At 33.2% G+C, this 19842-nt stretch overlaps 1 protein-coding gene across 1 annotated transcript; it reads left to right on the top strand.

Annotated features, from left to right (window-relative positions):
• Positions 1-15410: 15410 nt before the first annotated feature.
• LOC136220331 (uncharacterized) lies at positions 15411-17075 on the top strand. Its single transcript, XM_066008143.1, has 3 exons — positions 15411-15775; positions 16022-16086; positions 16230-17075. The coding sequence occupies exons 1-3, from the start codon at positions 15623-15625 to the stop codon at positions 16795-16797; spliced, it is 786 nt and encodes a 261-aa protein (XP_065864215.1). The 5' UTR covers positions 15411-15622; the 3' UTR covers positions 16798-17075.
• The last annotated feature ends 2767 nt before the right edge of the window (positions 17076-19842 follow it).

Below are 19842 nucleotides of genomic sequence, written 5' to 3'. Positions count from 1 at the left end.
TTTGGAATCTGCAACTTTGTTACATTCTTTAGTAATCTCAAATTATATGTCATATGTGTAGTGGCCCCAGAGTCAATTATCCATGCATTGTTAACATTAAGATCATCATGAGTATGGGATAGACTCATACCTGAACATGCATCAGCAAATGCAGAAAATTCTTGATGCGGATTATCTTGTGGAGCTTTGCCTTGCATGATCCTTTGAAATTCTTACTGTATCATCACTTCACTGCATCGGGCTTGTACCCTTCAATTTTCGAGTTTGAGTCCTTTTCAATTGGATTTTGCTACTCATTCATCATATGTGGTTGGTGTTTGGTTGGTCCTTCATAAATAATTATTATCATGTATCTGAAATTTATAGTAATCATATATAAAATACAAAAATTTCCCTACTAAAATGGAATCGAAATTCTACAATAATAACACACATTATGATGAGGGCATCCCTCATAAAGCAACGACCCCACAGCCAAGAGATGAGGATCGTGGAGAGCCACCCAATGAGGAAGAGGACCGCAACAACCAGCAGAACACGCGGAGCGTGTCTTCCAGCACGCGAGGTATGAAGGGGTCGAAATCTGGAGGAAAGTCTAGGAGGTCACCTACATGGGGCGTGCTGTCTTGTGCGCGTGGACGCTCGAAACAAACGAGTTCTAGGAGGTCAAGGACGCGGGGCGTGCCATACAGAACGCGGGGCGTGAAGATCTCCAACCAGCGTCTTCAAGATCAGAAGCTCACCCACGCGGGGCGTGAGAAAGGCCACGCAGAGCGTGCCTAGGCCGAGGAATACTTCCTCCCCTAGTTCTTTGCTGCTAGGAACAACTTCTGGCACCCCTTATTTACTGTTTTGCCACCTACCCTGATTTACTGAACTGCCACTCATTTGTTATCCCCTATTTTACCGCTACTAGTTAAGTCATGTTGGAAACCCTAGTTAGGGGCTTTTAGTCTTTTTCCTTTCAATTAGAAGCAGTATATAAGCTCCTTATTTTGTAATGTTTGCTAACTTTTGATAAATTAAAACTATAGCCTCCATTGGAGCTTGGATTCTATCCTTGGGTTTACTCAACCTTCTAGTTTAGCTAGAGAAGATTTGTATTCTTTGTAAGTTTAAGATTAAAACTCTCAACCCGACTTCAATCTACATCACATTGTCTTATTTTTTTTAATCACCGCCTCTCAACAATAATAGCACAATATGTGGGTTGGGTTCTAAAATTTATTTCATAACTTCTCTCTTAACAATATTAATAAGGATATTTTACAAATTTAAGCATATTGTTATTAAGCAATAATGAATTTAGCCTGAACGTATAAAATAATACAATTTTAAGCCTAATATTGATGAAATTCCAAACTTCATTAACAGAAGATAACCTCATTAAGAGAAGATGAGTTTTTTCATTGATAGAAGATGTCCAATTTCAAGCTTTATTTGGTGGTCAGAACGTTAGAAGTTGGAGGGCAACTAGTGTCAAAGATAATTTATATTATCTTTTTATTTATTGTATTTACCTTTCTCTAAGAGATAATACTCTCTATTTTTTTAGGCTTTATAAACTCTAAACCAACTAGGATTCTACTCTCCTTCACCATCTATATCTACGAGTCTCCTCTTTCTCACCCCCTCTATATTCCAGGGGTTTAAAGTTGTTTATATTATTTTGAGACGAGGTCAACCTTGACCATTACCTAAATGGAAACCTGGCGGCAACATTGAACGAGACAAAGCCAGATTAGTTGCCCATAATTTTTCTCAACAATCCAAAATTGACTACAAAGTAAGATTTAGCCTAGTGGTTAAGGCAACCACGACCCGTCTAATTTTTGCTCTTGCTGCTGCTCACAAATGGTTCATTGAATGTCTCTAATACTTTTCTTCATGGAAATCTCACTAAAACTATTTATATGGAGCAACGACAAGGTTTTTGTAATAAAAACAATTATGATCATGTCTATTTTCTAAACAGATTGCTCTATGGTCTAAAAGAGGGTAAATTTCATGAATGGTGTACAACCTTTACCTCATTTCACATTTTGGTGTATAACTTTCAATTTGTCTCACTAATATGTACGAACTTATAGGTGACCTCCCACTATAGTGTATGGCCGGTAAAACTGACGGGTCAACCCAAGGTCAACGCGCCAACTCATCAATTTTTACTTTATTCATTTATAAGATAAGACCCACGTATAATGCAATTACAAAAATACCCTTTTCCTAAATAAAAAACTCTATGTCTCCATCTTTTCATTTCTTTCTCAATCTTTCATATTTTTTCTGCAAATGCTTCTTCCTTCTCCATTTCCTTCTCTTTCTAACTTCTCTCTCTACCTTATTTCTTCATTTAATTTTGCTAAATCCCAAATCTAAAAGAGCTACAATCAAACTTCAAGAAATAAGGAAGAAGCACGAGTTTTCACAGAAAACAAAAACACAAAAAGCAGAGAAAGGGAGAGAAGTCGAGGAATGATAGACAGATCTCCAAAACGATTTCGTTTTCCTTTACCGAACCGGCGCCACAAATAAAGATCGTTAGTTAATCGTGGAATCTTCACTTTTTTTTATTAAAATTGAAGATTTTTTTGTTGACCATAAGATCTTTGTGGACTGGAGAAGATGTCGTCGCACGGGGATCTTGACCGTCAGATCGCCCATCTCATGGACTGCAAGACTTTACCGGAAGCCGAGGTCAGGACGATTTGTGATCAGGCTACCGCAATTCTCGTCCAGGAATGGAACGTTCAGCCCGTCAAGTGTCCGGTCACCGTATGCGGCGATATTCATGGCCAGTTCTACGATCTTCTCGAACTCTTTAGGATAGGAGGGAAATCCCAAATCTAACAAAGTGTTTTAAATTGTGATTTGATTGTAGCTCTTTTAGATTTGGGATTTAGCAAAATTAAATGAAGAAATAAGGTAGAGAGAGAAGTTAGAGAGAGAAGGAAATGGAGAAGGAAGAAGCATTTGCAGAAAAAATATGAAAGATTGAGAAAGAAATGAAAAGATGGAGACATAGTGTTTTTTATTTAGGAAAAGGGTGTTTTTGTAATTGTATTATATGTGGGTTTTATCTTATAAATGAATAAAGTAAAAATTGATGAGTTGGCGCATTGACTTTGGGTTGACCGGTCATTTTTACCGGCTATACACCATAGTGGGAGGTCACCTATAAGTTCGTACATATTAGTGAGACAAATTGAAGGTTATACACCAAAGTGTGAAATGAGGTAAAGGTTGTACACCATTCATGAAATTTACCCGTCTAAAAGAGGCCCCATGGAGTGGTTTACTCATTTAAAAGTGTTTTTAGGCAAACTTGAGTTTGACATGTCTAGAGCTGATAATTATATTTCCATTCAAATTGAAGGTGCAGTGAAAACCTCCATTCTATGTTATGTGGATGGAATTCTTATCACTGGTGTGAGTATGAAAATTTTTTGGCCCACTCGCTCACAACTGGAACCAACCCTTAGCTAATCCAGCCTACCATTTTAGCCATTGAACTAGAATTTCCAATTCTCAATCTCGTCCGGGCTTCCTACTTTTTAGGGTTTGAAATTCATTACACTTTGGATGGCATTCATCTCTATCAAGTCAAGTATGTTGGTGACATTCTTAAGCGTCTTAAAATGACTGAGTTGAAACCTTGTTCTACTCCAATAGCAACTACTCTCAATCTTTCGTAGGATTTGGATACCAAGCTTACATATGGAGATGAATATCGTAGAATTGTCGGGGCTCTAAAATATCTTACCTTAACTCGCTCTGACATAGCCTTCTCTGTCAATAAACTGTGTTAGTTTATGCACTATCCCACTTGAACTCAAGGGAATAGAAGAATTCCTTCATGTATCGAGCTATGGTGGGGAAGTAAATTCGATTGTAACAAGTTTCGACCATAAGTTCCTCTGTTGATGGAAGGATCCTTACCCTCATTGGAGACACTCGTCCAAAAAATTTACAGGGATGGGGAGGTTTTGGGCATTTCATAGACAATAAACTAAAGAGGCGTCTTTTAAAGAATGGGAAAAGCAAGATATAGAAACTCACACAAAAGGCAAAGCAAGAATGAAAAAAGAAGAAGCGAAGAAGACTAATTTAAATGACAAGCGATGCCTTTTTGTTTATGAGGAAAATGAGGAGCTTAGATGTGTTTTCCACTTTATACTCGAGTTTAGTCAAAGATGAAGTGGTTATGTGACTCGGTATGAACTTATATACTTTCTCGCTACCAGCTAACCCCCACTCTCACCAAATGATATGCTCTAACATCTTAAATGATGACAATAGTTCTACGCAGATGCAAAATACTACGACAGTACGTCTCCTCACATTGAATGCTTCAGACAAAGTATTGAGAGAAGTGGGGGGAGGAGGGGTGTGGGGGGATTCAGAGGGGAAACCGTACTTCTATAAGCTACTCCCGTCTATTTAAAAGGGGTAACTCTTTCTCCCTCTATACATTACGAACTAATCATTTATTTTGCTTTTAAATTATTTATACTATTGATTTTGACATTATAGTTTATACTGACTGCCCACCCCAGCGCAGATACACCTTTCTAATCAATCTCGAAAAGTTGAACCAAATCTAATATATAATATAATTAATTATTTTCATAAACACATTATAATAATATTATTAATATCGTTAACTATATGTAATTAATATGAATACTGTTAAATTATGTTGCTATCAATAACTACTTTCAACAATATGTTTGTATAAATATTATAATATATATTCAGTGGCGGATCCAGGAATCGACGTCTGGGAGGGCTAATTTTAGTCCGATTTTTAATTTTTCAAAATCCAGCCTATTAGGAATGGACAAATTTTTTTAACCTTCTTCTAGCACACTTAAACTCTATGGTTTTTGTATGTTAGCTAAAAAATTGTAACATTTTCACACTTTTTTATTATTATTTTTAGCTATAATTTTTTTATAATTTTTATAAAATTTAATTTAGAAATTAAGTTAATTGAATTTCAGAAGTAAGAAATTGATTTTTTGTTTATAAAAAATTGATTTATTTTATAGAAAATAGATAATAAATTCTTAAAAAAAACAGATAATAAAAATAACTTCATATAAAACAAAAAAGTATGGTTTGAACCCATGACCTCTTATCTTAAAACAAGATTCTTGACCAACTCAACTACTTTAGACTTTTGTGATAATACTACATAGGTTAAATATATACTAATATTGGGGGGGCTACACGAGACAAAAATAACGGTACTCAAGGGCGGAGCTGATGGATGGGGGGGCTTCGGCCCCCCAGGCTCTAGGCTGGATCCGCCTCTGTGTATATTGATATGTAAAATTTATTTGATGTATTTTTATTTATTATATTTTTAAATAACAACTTCATGCTTTTTGAAAGAAAAAAATTGATGTGTTGAGTTTGGTGGGCTTGGGAATAAGCATTAAAAACTCTTTGTAGTTATATCTGAACCTACATTTATATAGGATAGTTAAGTTGGGTTTGGAGAATGCGATTTATATTGGGTTAAGGTGCAAAAATACCCCTAACGTTTTGGTCCAGGAGCAATTTTACCCCCTAACGTTGGAAGCCAAGAGCAATTTTACCCCTAACGTTGATAAATTGGGTCAATTTCAGACACTATTATAAAACACAGATATTTTTGTTCATTATTCTGCACCAATCGCATAATAATTCGTTCTAAAAAAGGATTTAATGTTTTTTATAATTTAATAATAGAATTTGAGATTAATATTTATAAATTCGGTGGATTTTTTGAACTTTTTTTTATCTAATCCGTACAAAAAGACGGTATATTTTTTTATTTTTTTCACATCCCAACAAATGTTTGTGATTTGTTATTAATAAAATGACACACGTATGAAGTGTAGATAACAAGATTCATGACGAGAAGACAGTTTGATGAATTATTTCTTAAATTGACCCAATTTATTAACGTTAGGGTTTAAATTGCTCTTGACTTCCAACGTTAGGGGTAAAATTGCACCATTTTAAACTTTAGGGGTAAAATTGCTCCTGACCCAAAACGTTAGGGGTATTTTTGCACCTTAACCCATTTATATTTGTCTAAATTTTTCTAACAAAGTGTTATGCTAATAATATTTTAATTTAATTAGTCTTTTGTATTTTTAATTACTAGGTAACTTAGTTTATAATTGATATCATCCGAAAAATATTTCGTCCTAAACTATATATGATGTGATATTGGTTATGAAAGAGAAATAATAACAAAATCAACAAGTTTTTCCTGATCTATCTTAAGGAATTAACACAATCAAATAACAAGCATAAATTGGTGATAACAAACCAATCCTAAAGAATTAAAGACAATGAAATGAGATCTAACCTTACACATTCGAATAATTAAATTGGAACCTGAGTGTTTGGCGATTCACAAATACCTTACCAAAATACTTGTTCACGATCAATATAATATTACAAGAATGATGACCCGGTCTCTCAAGCTCACAATAAAAAATTCAATCCCGGATTGAAAATAACTCCCAAAGGAAGAAGAAGAACTTTTGTTCATAAAAATATTGATATTCGATTGATGAAAAATAATAAAGAATACAAGCCTCTATATAGGCTACAAAAGAAACCTAAACCTAAACTAAAAAGGAAGTTGAATCATAGTGTACCAAGCTAAAAGAAATCCTAATTAGACAAGGAAAAACATGAAATTCATTTTTGTCTTTTAGAGCCCAATTTCAGCTCACTAATTAACATTATTTGGACTTTTTAATTAGCTAGAAATAAGCTCAATCAAACCTATAAGGTTATAGCATTAATTTTAATGAGTCTTAATGAGTTTTGCACATGTCAAACTTCTCTTAAAACGTGATCAACCTTTTTACATATCACTATTATGGGCTTGGGTTTGGATACAATACAAAAACACATCTATAATGACTTTGCTAGAATCCATTCCTTGCTTAAAGAAGCTCAAGATGAGCCCATTAAGCATTTGTTGGTCTTTTTTTGCACGATTCTTCGTCATATGTCCAATTAACAGCTCCAATGGACCCCTCATGCTTCTATTGGGCTCCTTAACTCGAAGCTCCTTTGTTCCATGTTCTTGTGCTTTTGATATCACATCAATATATATATCCGATCAAACTAAATAAGAATATACATTTCTCAAGACACATGGATCAAAGGGATACTTCCCGAATCCTCCATATACTAGAACCATTCAATCGCAGTTAAAATTAAAAAAATTCAGGTATATTACTAAGTACCTAAAATACCACCATTATTCAAGAGCTGACATATTGTCCATAAAAACTAGGCAAAAAGCATCTTGGGGCCCCTGATCTTTCATTGTTTGGTGTATTAAGCCCTCGATCTTTTATTTAGACACATTGATCCCCTAATCTTTCATTGTTTGGTGCATTAAGCCTTCGATCTTTCATTTAGACACATTGAGCCCTTGATCTTTCATATATGAGTGTATTAGGCCCTTTCATAATCAATTCATATATGAGTGTATTAAGGACCTGTTTGGTTAGGTTTATATAACCGCAATGTTTAGCTTTTTCTTTGGAAACTGTAGCATTTTAGAGTTTTTCACAAAAAAAAAACTCCTTTTTAGAGCTTTTCATGAACAGTTGTTTGTAGTTACTTGTTATTGACAAAATTATCCTTTTTATTTGCACAAAATGTGTTTCCTTTTTAACATTATTTTTATTTTTAGAATATAATTATCGAAAAACATGTCCATATTAGACATTTTTTAGTTAAATTATTTTTATTAATTTATATAATACATTTTTTATTTTATAATTAATTGTTGATTAATTTAAAACATGTCCATATTAGACATTTTAAAACTAGCAGCAACAGTTCAGTATAATTTTATATTTTGATGAATCAAACAGACTCTTAATACACTCATATATGAATTGATTTACGAAATGGCCTAATACACTATATATGAAAGATCAAGAGCTCAATGTGTCTAAATAAAAGATTGAGGGCTTAATGCACCAAACAATGAAAGATCAGGGGGGTCAATGTGTCTAAATGAAAGATCGAGGACTTAATGCACCAAATAATGAAAGATCAGGGACCTCATGATGCTTTTTGCCTAAAAACTAATAAAAGGTTTTAAAACCAGTTGACAATTTTACTCTTGATCTCTCTATAAATATAAATAGAATACGATTTCACAAATTAAAGTACGTATACACGGATCTGTTGTAATTACTCTCAGTCATCTTAATATTATGTTCTATACTATGCTAATTTAGGTATTGAAATAAGATCGTTTGTCAACAATCTCATATCAATCATCTTTCTATCTTACTAGCGAGATCTTTTACACAAATTCAATTGTATTAGATTATGTGTATTAAGTTAGTTAAAGGTTAGTTAGTATTCAGTTAGGATTGGATTAAGTTAGTTAAAACTGGCACACGTTAGTCACAGTGCTAGTTTACGGTTATAAATGCACAATCGTATGTTTGTGTAAAGTACTTAAAATTATACTCATACGTTTAACTTTTCTCTCTTTTCTGTTTCTGTTATGGTATAAGAGAATTATTCATAGTTCCGCATTACAGAGAAAAATCATTCTTTGGTTTTTTTTTTTTTGAGATCGATTATTTTCTTTTAGTTTTCAGTCAATCTTTCATTCCGATTGTGGAATTCTTCATTCTTCTTCCAGATTTCTGGAATTTTTTCTTCCAAATCAATTTGGAATCAAATTTTTCTTTTCTTTTCTTGACGATTAGGTCAATTTTTCTTCTTTGCGATTAGATCATGCCAACATCTCAAAATCCTCCAGTTCCAAATCAGAGTTCATCTACAACTCCAAGTGCTTTTACCGATGTAATGAGTCCCTATTACATTCATCCTGGAGAAAATCCAGGCTTGTGCTTGGTTTCTCCTGTTCTCAATGCTCGGAATTATCATTCTTGGTCCCATTCTATAAAGATAGTTTTGGTGGTTAAGAATAAGTTTTCTTTTGTGGATGCAACTCTTCCATACTCACAGGCAGTATCTTCTTGCCTGGAAGCGCTGTAATGAAATGGTACTTTCTTGGATATCTCAGTCTATTTCACCTTCTATTGCTCATAGTATTTTATGGTTTGAGAATGCATCAGAAGTGTGGAAAAACTTGAAGGACCGTTTTTCTCAAGGAGATACATTAAAAATTGGAGAGTTACAAGATGAAATTGTAGCAACTGTTCAAGGTGATTTGTCAATTACAGATTATTTCACCAAATTACAAGTTCTTTGGGAAGAATTTATAAATTTCAGGGTCATCCCTATATGTAAATGTAATCTTGATCAAAACAGCAATGAGAATTGTCTAGCTGTAAAGCAAATGAAGAAGTATCAAGATTAAGACTACATTATCAAGTTCTTGAGAGTACATTATCAAGTTCTTGAGAGGTTTGAATGGAAATTATTCAGGGATAAAGTCACAAATTCTTATGATGGATCTGTTACCCTTTATAACTAAGGTTTTTACTATTGTGTTACATCATGAAAGACAATTGCAAGGAGAGCATGCTATTGGGTTTAATAGTGTCTCTTTAGAGTCAAATGTTAATCTGGCTAGAACTTCAACAGGAGGAGGGTCTAAGAGAACATATAACAACAAATCTAAGAAGGTTTGCAGTTTTTGTAACAAAGAAAACCATACTATAAATGAGTGTTATAGAAAACATGGTTTTCCTCAAAATTTCAGGTTTACAAAGAAGAAGATGGCAGCAAATGTTCAATTAGAAGGTTATCTTGAAGAGTCTTTTCCTGAGGAAGAAAATACAGTGCCAACTTCTGCACAAATTGCTCCTAATATGACTTTTACAACAGAACAATACAACAAATTGGTTAGGCTATTAGACCATTTTGATATTACTAACAATAGTACTAACCACATGTCTTCAATTAATGCTATTTATGCAGCACGTCCTAATCAGGGGCGGAGCTAGGGGGTAGGGGAGGGTCTCCCGACCCTCCGACCCTCCGAAACACCCTTGACGAACAGTGGTTCAGTTCCGAGCAGCCCCCCCAAAATAGTTAAAATTAGTACTTATAATGTAGAATGTGATTATATGACATAAAACTAAGTTTGCATAGTTGATTGTAGTGATAAATGAAGGGATCTCTACATCCAATTGGTCCTATGTTCGAATCTCCCTCTCTTCACTTTTTATCTCATTTTAAATTTTTCCCTTAAACCTCATTCTCCTTTAAAAATATCAATATTAAGTATCATTTTTAATCATTATTAACTCATTCTCCTTTATTATTTTTAATTGTATTTTTTTAGTTACAAAATTCATGACCGAAAAGACAATTTGACGAATAATTTCTCCAATTGACCAAACTTGTCAACGTTAGGGATAAAATTGCTCTTGGCTGCCAACATTAAGGGTAAAATTGTACCATTTTAGACGTTAGGGGTAAAATTATTCTTAGGTATAAACATTAGAGTATTTTTGCACCTTATCCTTACTTTATATTGAATTTCAGTTGTTTTGTACCTTAATGTTTCCAATTATGATCAAATTTATTCTTATATTATCAAAAATTTGAAAATTTTGATTTGACTACTATGAATCAAAGCGTTAAGTCGTTATTAAGAAAAAAAACCTCCATGCAATGGAGCCCCTCCGGACTTTGAGCTCTGGCTCCGCCACTGGTCCTAATGCTAAAGGAATGCAGGATCAACAAACTCTTCATAGTAACTTTGATGGTAAATCTTTCATTCTCTCAACTTCTTATTTTTCTGCAAATTCTAGTTCTTATTCTTGGATTGTTGATTCTGGAGCTACAGATCATGTAGCTTACTCATTTGCTGTTTTTAGTTCTATTAAGAAAATTAGACCTATTACTGTGTTTTTACCCAATGGAACTACTATTTTAGTTTCACAGTTAGGAGAAGTACATTTGACAGATAGGCTAGTGCTTAAAAATGTCTTATATATGCCTAGTTTTCATCATAATCTCATATTTGTAAGCAAATTAATAGCATGTTCTTTACTTTTTGCTGGAAATGTGTGCATTTTTCAGGAACCTATCACTCAGAAGATGATTGGTACAGTTAAAATGAAAGAAGGATTATATCAGTTTGATACAAGATTTCCTAGAAGCAAATCTCATGTATTAGTTTCAAATGTATCCACAGAATTTCCTCTTTGGCATTTTAGACTTAGGTCATTTGTCACATATGTAAGACTGCAATTAATGTCTAAAGATAATGCTGCTATAGATAAACTTCCAGAATTTCAATGTTCTATCTGTCCTTTAGCTAAACAAAAGAGGAACAGATTTCCTATTAGTGTTTCTAAAACATCACATTCTTTTGAATTGATTCATATTGATGTATGGGAGCCAGTTTCGGCTGCTTCAATTTCTGGTTTTAAGTATTATGCAACAATTGTGGATGATTATACTAGGTATACTTGGGTGTATATGTTGAAAAATAAATCTCAAATGAAAGATGTCATTGTGCAATTTTATAATTATGTTGAGGTTCAGTTTAGTTCTAAGATTAAGAAATTAAGGACTGATAATGCACCCGAGTTAAAGTTAGTAGATTTCTATAGGGAAAAGGGTATAGTACACCAAACTTCATGTCTTTATACACCACAACAGAACAGTAAAGTTGAGCGGAAGCATCAACATATATTGAATGTTGCTAGATCTTTGAAGCATCAAGCAAAATTACCTATGCATTTATGACCTGAGTGTATTATGCATGCAGTTTATCTTATAAATTTGCATCCTACACCATTGTTAGATAATCAAAATCCTTACCAAATGTTATATGAACAACAACCAGATCTATCTAGGTTGAGAATTTTTGGTTGTCTTGCTTTTGCAGCTAAGCTAGGACCTATAGAGTAAGTTTGACAACAAAGCTGATGTGTGTATTTTTGTTGGATTTTCAACAAGCACAAAAGGGTACAAATTATTTCATTTAAAGCATAGGAAATTCATAATAAGTAGAGATGTTATTTTTCATGAGTTAACTTTTCCATATGCTAGTCAGACAGATAATGAAAATAATTACTCCATGACTTTACCTACTATAGATTTCCATGCTTCAATTTAAAGGGAAATTGCAAACAATGATCATAGTCTAAGTAGCTTGTACGAAGCACCTCAGCTAGAGATAGAACAAAATAATGTTCTTCAGGGGATAGAAACTGTACCTAGAAATATTATTTCAGATTCCTCACAAGTTGTGCAAGATAATCTTGTTATTCAGGATACTCAAGTAAGGCCTTTAGAATCACCAGGTCAGTCTCAAAACCAAAGACAGTCAGAAACTGTTCCGATTAGAAAATCTGATAGGGTTAAGAAAACTCCATCTTATCTAAAAGAATTTCATTGTAATAATCTTATAACTCAGCCTACTGAGGTTAAAGATTATATAGAAAAGTATCCTTTAGATTTTGTAGTAACATATAAGAATTTTTCTCAAAAGCAAAAAGCTTATATTTTAGCTATAGAAATAATGGAAGAGCCTAAGTCCTATGAAGAAGCTAAACAATATGAATATTGGAGAATAGCTATGGAGGCAGAAATTAAAGCCTTACAGGATAATGGGATATGGGAGTTAGTCGATCTACCCGAAGGAAAGGTAAAAGTAGGTTCTAGATGGATCTTCAAAACAAAATTAAAAGCAGATGGTACCTTAGAAAGGTACAAAGCCAGGCTTGTAGCCAAAGGCTATACACAAACAGAAGGTCTAGACTATTTGGAAACCTTTAGCCCTGTAGTTAAGATGACTACTGTAAAATTGTTACTAGTTATATCATCTATGAAAAATTCAAATATTAGTCAATTAGATGTAAATAATGATTTTTTAGATAAAGACTTGTATGAAGATGTATATATGGAATTGCCTAAAGGTTTTGAATCTAGTTCACCAAATATGGACTGTAAATTAAAAAAATCTTTGTAAATCTGTTGTCACTCCAATGGATAGTACAGTAAGAATGTCTAAAGAACAAGGGAAGCCTTTAGAAGATAAACAGGCTTATAGAAGACTCATAGGCAGATTGTTATACTTAACAACAACTAGACCAGACATTTCCTATGCAGTAAATAATCTCAGTCAGTTTCTAGCACAGCCCGCTGATATTCATATGCAAGCAGCAACAAGGATTGTTAGATATGTAAAAGGAGCTCCAGCAAAGGGGCTATTCTTTCCATCCAATTTACAGTTAAAGTTGACAATCTATAGTGATTCAGATTGGGCCAGTTGTCCAGATTCAAGAAGATCGGTCACTGGAATGACAATTTATTTGGGCAAATCTCTTGTCTCTTGGAAAAGCAAGAAACAACATACTGTTTCAAGGAGTTCTAGTGAAGCTGAATATAGAGCTTTAGCAAATGTTTCTACTAAAGTTCAATGGTTTCGTTTCTTGTTAGAATACCTGGGTTTTATACAAAAGAGTCCAACAACAATTTTTTGTGATAACAAGTCAGCAATCTACATAGCACAAAATCCCATCTATCGTGAAAGGACAAAACAGATAGAGTTGGATTGTCATTTCATTCGAGAAAGATTACAAAAAGGGATGATACATCTTCTTTCCGTTCATACTTCACAGCAACCTGCAGATATTTTTACAAAACCTCAAACCACTTCAGTTTTCAATTATATTATACAAAGATTAGGTCTTATTGATTTATGTTCTACAATGCAAGTTGGCTGACATTTGTATTAAGTTAGTTAAAGGTTAGTCATTCCAGCTTGAGAGGTAAAAAACATTATAAAGCACTTGATTTTACGTTCAAAATTTATACTTCTGATGTGTTACAACCAAATTTTAAAAAATATAATTTCTTTTTGTAATAAGATGAGGGTTAAAAACCTCGCAACACAATAAGAAAAATAGAAAAACAAGAGAAAACAATAAAAAAACAAAGTGCTAAAAAAAAGAACTACACATCCATAATTCTGCTGAGAACTTGTCACTCCATTCTTCGCAAAGAATGTCCTGAATGTATATTTATATATACACTCTTTTAACTCAATTGGACGTTTATAACTAATTAATTAAATAAATTACATCCATAACTCTTGAACTTTGTTCTTACTTTTATTATAGTCATTAAACTTCAACAGGAAATTATAGCCCTTGAAGTTTGCACTTTACTAATATTACCACATTTTTTTACTTTTGAACAAGATGACCACTCCTAATAAGGGCCGTCTTAAATATCTCTGAGGTCCTGTGCCAAATGAAAAAAAATTGGGCCCTATGCATTAAAAAATTTATTACTTTAATATAATAATAATAATGTTTCTACAAAATAAAACACCAAAATATTTTTAACTTTATTTTTAATATAATAAATATAATAAACATAATTAAATTAGATATTGTATAATAATAATAATAAAAGAATTGGCCCCTTAAGACTCTTAGAGCGTTAATTTTCTGGATAAGTTGACATTCACTTAATTTTTCACATAATAATTAACAACAATAATTTATTTAGATTTGTATAATAAAAAAAATTGGGCCCTCTTAAATTTGGGGCCCTGTGCGGGAGAGCTCATTGCACACCCTTCTCCTACTCCCCTGCTAATAGTAGGTAATTTTACATTATAAAGCTCATAGAAATAATATTCTATTAATTCTTGAACATTTTTTAAGTCATTTGGGTATTATTTGGTTAGGAGAGAAAACTTTGCAATGGTGATTAAAAATCGAAGACCGTTGTTTCATTGGAAATGTTGTTGCTAACAACTTTAATCCTTTCGACTTTTTCATTTTGAGATTGTCAGTAATTATTTTAATTTGGTCAACAGTAAAAATGATCATTATATTAGTAAAGTGTAAAATTTAGAAATTCAGTGTTCGATTTTGAAGTTCATGATCATAACGAAAGTTAGAGTAAAATTCACGAGCCATAAGTGTAATTTACCCTAACTAATTTGATAAGTAGGGGTTTAATGTAATAAAAAGTAAAAAATTGGTTCCTTTAATGTGTTGAAGTAAAAAAAAAAAAAAATATGTTCACGATTAATGGCTTAAGTACGCGTTTTGCTTAATTATTTTTCATAAAAAATTAAAGTATTTACTAATTGAAAGTACATAAATTATTTAACCTAGTAGAATAATTTTTTTTACGGATAGGTTGATATATATTTTACCTAATTGAGAGTGCAGGGTCAGGTTAGGAATAGGACCGATGTAGGTGATAAAAACCAATTTATTTAAAAAATAATTTTAGACAACTATCATGACGTGTAACAAATACAGAGTTTCGTTGTTTCTCTTAAAACCATAAGAGACGGTAAATGACAAAAAAGACCCCGAAGGACAAAATCGTCCATTGCCAACAAAAAAAAGAGGAAAGAAATCGAAACATATGAAGGGCCGAGAAAGCAACAGAAAGTTAAGAAAAAAAAAAAACCCCTCTGATTATCGAGTTGTGTGAGATCTGCAAAACAATACAACAAAGGAGGCCCTCTTCTTCTTCTTCCCTGCCACCGAGACAGAGACTCAACCCCTAATATACAATCTCTAAACGGCGAACAACTTCTCCGGTCACCGATCTTTCAATTCCTTCCTCCTCTTAATTATTCCCTTTTCTATTTATTTATCTATTTCCTTTTTATCCTAATATGAGGATTCGGAAGAACGCAAACCTCTCCTCCCTCATGTTCTCGCACGCTTCTGGAACGGAGCCGTTGCAGTCGCACGTGTGCCAGCTGAACCAGTCGCCGTGGGATGTGATTCCTTTCTCTCAAGAGACTTATCCGTCTTCGCTTCACCAGGTTAGCTCACTTCATCTCTCTCTTTATTATTTTAATTTCTCTTCTTTTCGCTTTTATTTCATCACAGATCTGCCAAAACTCTCTTCGTTAGTACCTGCATTTTTATCCCTAGGGTTTTTCGAATGTGCAACTTTAGGGTTTCATTTAAACCCTAAATTTTCAAGGTTTGGTCGTGTATTTAGCTAATTAGGTTAATCGGTGTTCCGTCGAGTTCTTTACTCTTTCCCTATTTATTTTCTATATCAGTTGGAAGGAGAAGATAGCGGTAATGGAAATGGTAGCTTAGGAGATTCTATTGGTGCTGCTGAGAGGTAATTTTAATGTCTATTACCAATTATCGTATTTATTAGGGTTTTTCAAATAGCGGGATAATTGTTCAAAATTTCTGATTGAGATCAAGCGTAAACAATTACTTAGTTGATACATAGTGTATTGAAATTTAAAACACACGCAGTAACAGCTTCCCGTCGTTAATGGAGGACCGGGAAGAAGAGAAGGTGGATAAAATGGTGATCGACGATAATTCCGAAATGGAAGAACAAGAGGAGCAAGAAGAAGAAATGAAAATTGAATGCGATGGAAAAGGATGGATTTGTAGGAATGAACCGAAACAAGGTCGTCATTGGATGTGCGAGCATCATTTGAAATCGTATTCGAATAATCTAACTAGTTCCTCTACAGCAAAGAAAAGTGTAGCTGCCGCTGCCGCCTCCTCCGGCCGCCGTGGAAGGGCAAAGGCAGCAAAGAAAGGAAAATCGAATTCCGCTTCAAATCCATATGAATTCTACTATTATTCCGGGTTTGGACCGCTCTGGGGAAAGAGAAGAGGAGGTGAAATTATGACCAAAGCTCCTGAAATTGATGGAATCACTCGAAATACGACGTCGTCCTCAGTTGATCATTTTGAAGACCTTGATTTTCTCGATGAAGATGATGATGATGAAGATAGCGATAATGGCGAAAGCGGGAAGAAAAGGATGCGCAAACCAGTCAAAGCTAGATCCTTGAAATCTCTTATGTAATAAGGGTTTCCTAATTCGGAATGAGTATGTTTGATTTTTCCATTATGTGTTTCGATTTTTATTTCTATAATTTATTAGGGTTTAGACGATGATGATGATGATGAAGAAGAAGAAGAAGGAGAGGGGTATGGTTCAGTGATAATTTTGTTGTTGCGACATTCATCTTTCGTTTTCAAAGTCCCCGGTGAGATTAGATTTTTCTCTGCAACATGACAGTAGGAGAAAGTTTAGGGTGTAACTCAAGCAGACCTAAATACCGTACAAGTCAACTCTGTCGATCGCTAAGGCTATTTCGGTAATTTTATTGTTTGCCGTTTTTCGTTTCATTTTTTTTCCCTCTGTTGCGTAGATCCTTTAGGTCCGTAATCGGCTGTGACGTGGGGGGCATTATAATATTAATGATAGAGAATTAAACAAAACAGGAATTAATTAAGCGTAATTAGTAATTACTACAAGAATGATAGAATCTTACCATGAAAAAAAGATAAAAAAGTGTAGTAATATTTACTACTACCTAGCTAAGCACGCTGAATCTGAAATTTAGTGTCGATTTGTATTAAATACTACTATATGGAGAGAAGTGAAGAACTTAAACTATAATTATCATTGAACCCTAATAATATCGAATAAGATTGTTGTGACTATCACAATGAGGTTATTATTAATAGTTGGGATGAGGTACCAAAATATGTTTAAGATTGGGGAAGTATCAATTTAGGTTTCACATTTAAAATAGTACCAATATAGGCTTAACGTTTACAACATAACATTAATTTAGGCTTAACGTTTACAACATAGCATCAATTTAGAAATTACTAACAGAACGTAGGGCTGTAATCGAGCCGAGTCGAGCCGAGCTTTGGCCTGTTCAAGCTCGGCTCGCTATAAAATTAACAAGATCGAGCCCGAGCCGAGCTTGCTATAAAATTAACGAGCCGAGCCCGAGCCGAGCTTTTGCTTGCTCAACGAGCTTGAGCCGAGCTTCGAGCTTGTTTCGAGCCTAAAATCCTCTTTTGGACTTAATTAATTAAGAAAATTATCTAACCATGAATTGTTTGTGAGTAAATTGTTAATTATATTTGTGAAGTTTGCTCGCAAATAACTCTTTAATTATATACATAAACAAGCTCACAAGTAAAGTTCGTGAATAAATAAACAAGATGCTTACAAATAGTTCGTCTATTACTCATTTATTATGTTTGTGAACGAACTCATCTAATAGCAAATGAAATAATATTAAGTTTAGATATTTGTGAACTAATACAAAATTATATAGTTTTCTACAAAACTAAAATTTGTTCATAAATGTTCTAATCGAGCCTGCTCGCGAGCTTTCGAGCCAAGCTTTGGCCTGTTCAAGCTTGGCTCATTTACGAATCGAGCCAGTAAATCGTGTTCACGAGCGGCTCGTTTACAAATCGAGCCGAGTCGAGCCGGCTCTGTTCATTTACAGCCCTAACAGAACGTGACACATCATCCGTTAAGTCTGCCAACTCAGTGTCATGTCATATAAGGTACCAAAATAGGCCTAAGGTTTGTAGAAAGTATCAATTTAGGCCTCACGTACAAAATAACACCAATATAGGTTTAACGTTTACAAAATAATACGAATTTAAGCTTAACGTTTACAAAAATATATTCAATTTAAGCTGTGTCAAAAAAAAGATAATTTTATTTTTCCAGCATGGTACAAATTAAGAAACTGATATTAGATATTTTGGATTTTGTGTGGCTGTATGGTAACATTTTGGATGAGTTTTCAGTTGACAATTGATATTTTGTGTGCAATATGCTCATATATCAATATGATTTTAACTAGTGTTAATTTTGTGGATATTCAATTACTTTTAGTTTGCATATATTACATAAGCCCGTGGAATTTAGGAGTCATGGAATCATTGATGAAAAACAAATATAATGCCTTAATAGGCAAGAATAATAATTAATTGTATTATAATAAATAAGAAAATAGAACTAAATAAAAAAGATAACATATAAAGTTAATAGGGAAAGAATATAATATGATTAATTGTGACGTTTAGTTTAAATTTGATATATTTTGTGAACGTTAAGCTTAAATTTATATTATTTTGTAAACGTTAAGCCTATATTGGTGTTATTTTGTACGTGAGACCTAAATTGATACTTTCTACAAACTTTAGGCCTATTTTGGTACCTTATGTAACGTGGCGCTGAGTTGACAGACGTAACGGATGACGTATCACGTTCTGTTAGTAATTCCTAAATTGATGCTATGTTGTAAACATTAAACCTAAATTGATGTTATGTTGTAAACATTAAGATTATATTAGTACTATTTTGAACGTAGAACCTAAATTGGTACTGTACTTTCTCAAAAACATCAGACCTATTTTAGTATCTTATCTCTTTATAGTTTAGATGAATCAAAATTTTGAATTATAAGCTTGAGATTATAAAGTTAATGTTCATATTATGTTGTCATTTCACATAATTTTGGATTCAAATGTGCTATAATATTAGGTCCAGTGTCATTTTGGTTATTATTGTATCTTGTTTTGGGATAAAGTACAAGTTTAGTTTTATGATTGTCGCAAGAGAGTGGATCTAGTTTCTATGTTTAAAATACTGTAAATTTAATATTTATCCGGCGGTATAATTCTAAACATCATTATTAGAATATGAGTTTTTTTTTAATATGTACAATTTTAAATTTTATTAGGTGGCCAAAACTTTAGACATTGAAAGGTGATTAGAACATGAAATTGTATGTGAAAAAAATTCTTTCGTTAATTGCATTTGAAATTACATAGTTTGATAAATCTTAAGTTTAAGATTTGTACTTACATCTCACTTTCCCTCAATAATCATCCTAGAGCTACATTTATACCTTATCCCTCTTCTTTTTGAAGTGTTTTACTTCAAAAAGTAAATATAAATTCTACAGTTAAAATTGAAAAACTATGGGATTTTTTTTTTTTAAATCAGCTTAATAACAATAGAGGTAAAACAACAGGGAAGTATTAAATACAGTCATTAAAAATACTAGAGTGCTATATTGTAAAG

The sequence above is a fragment of the Euphorbia lathyris genome, chromosome 2 (assembly GCF_963576675.1).
Source record: "Euphorbia lathyris chromosome 2, ddEupLath1.1, whole genome shotgun sequence".
Classification (NCBI taxonomy): Eukaryota; Viridiplantae; Streptophyta; class Magnoliopsida; order Malpighiales; family Euphorbiaceae; genus Euphorbia; species Euphorbia lathyris.
Note: the sequence above shows the minus strand (reverse complement) of the source record. Positions and strands in the feature narration are given on the sequence as shown.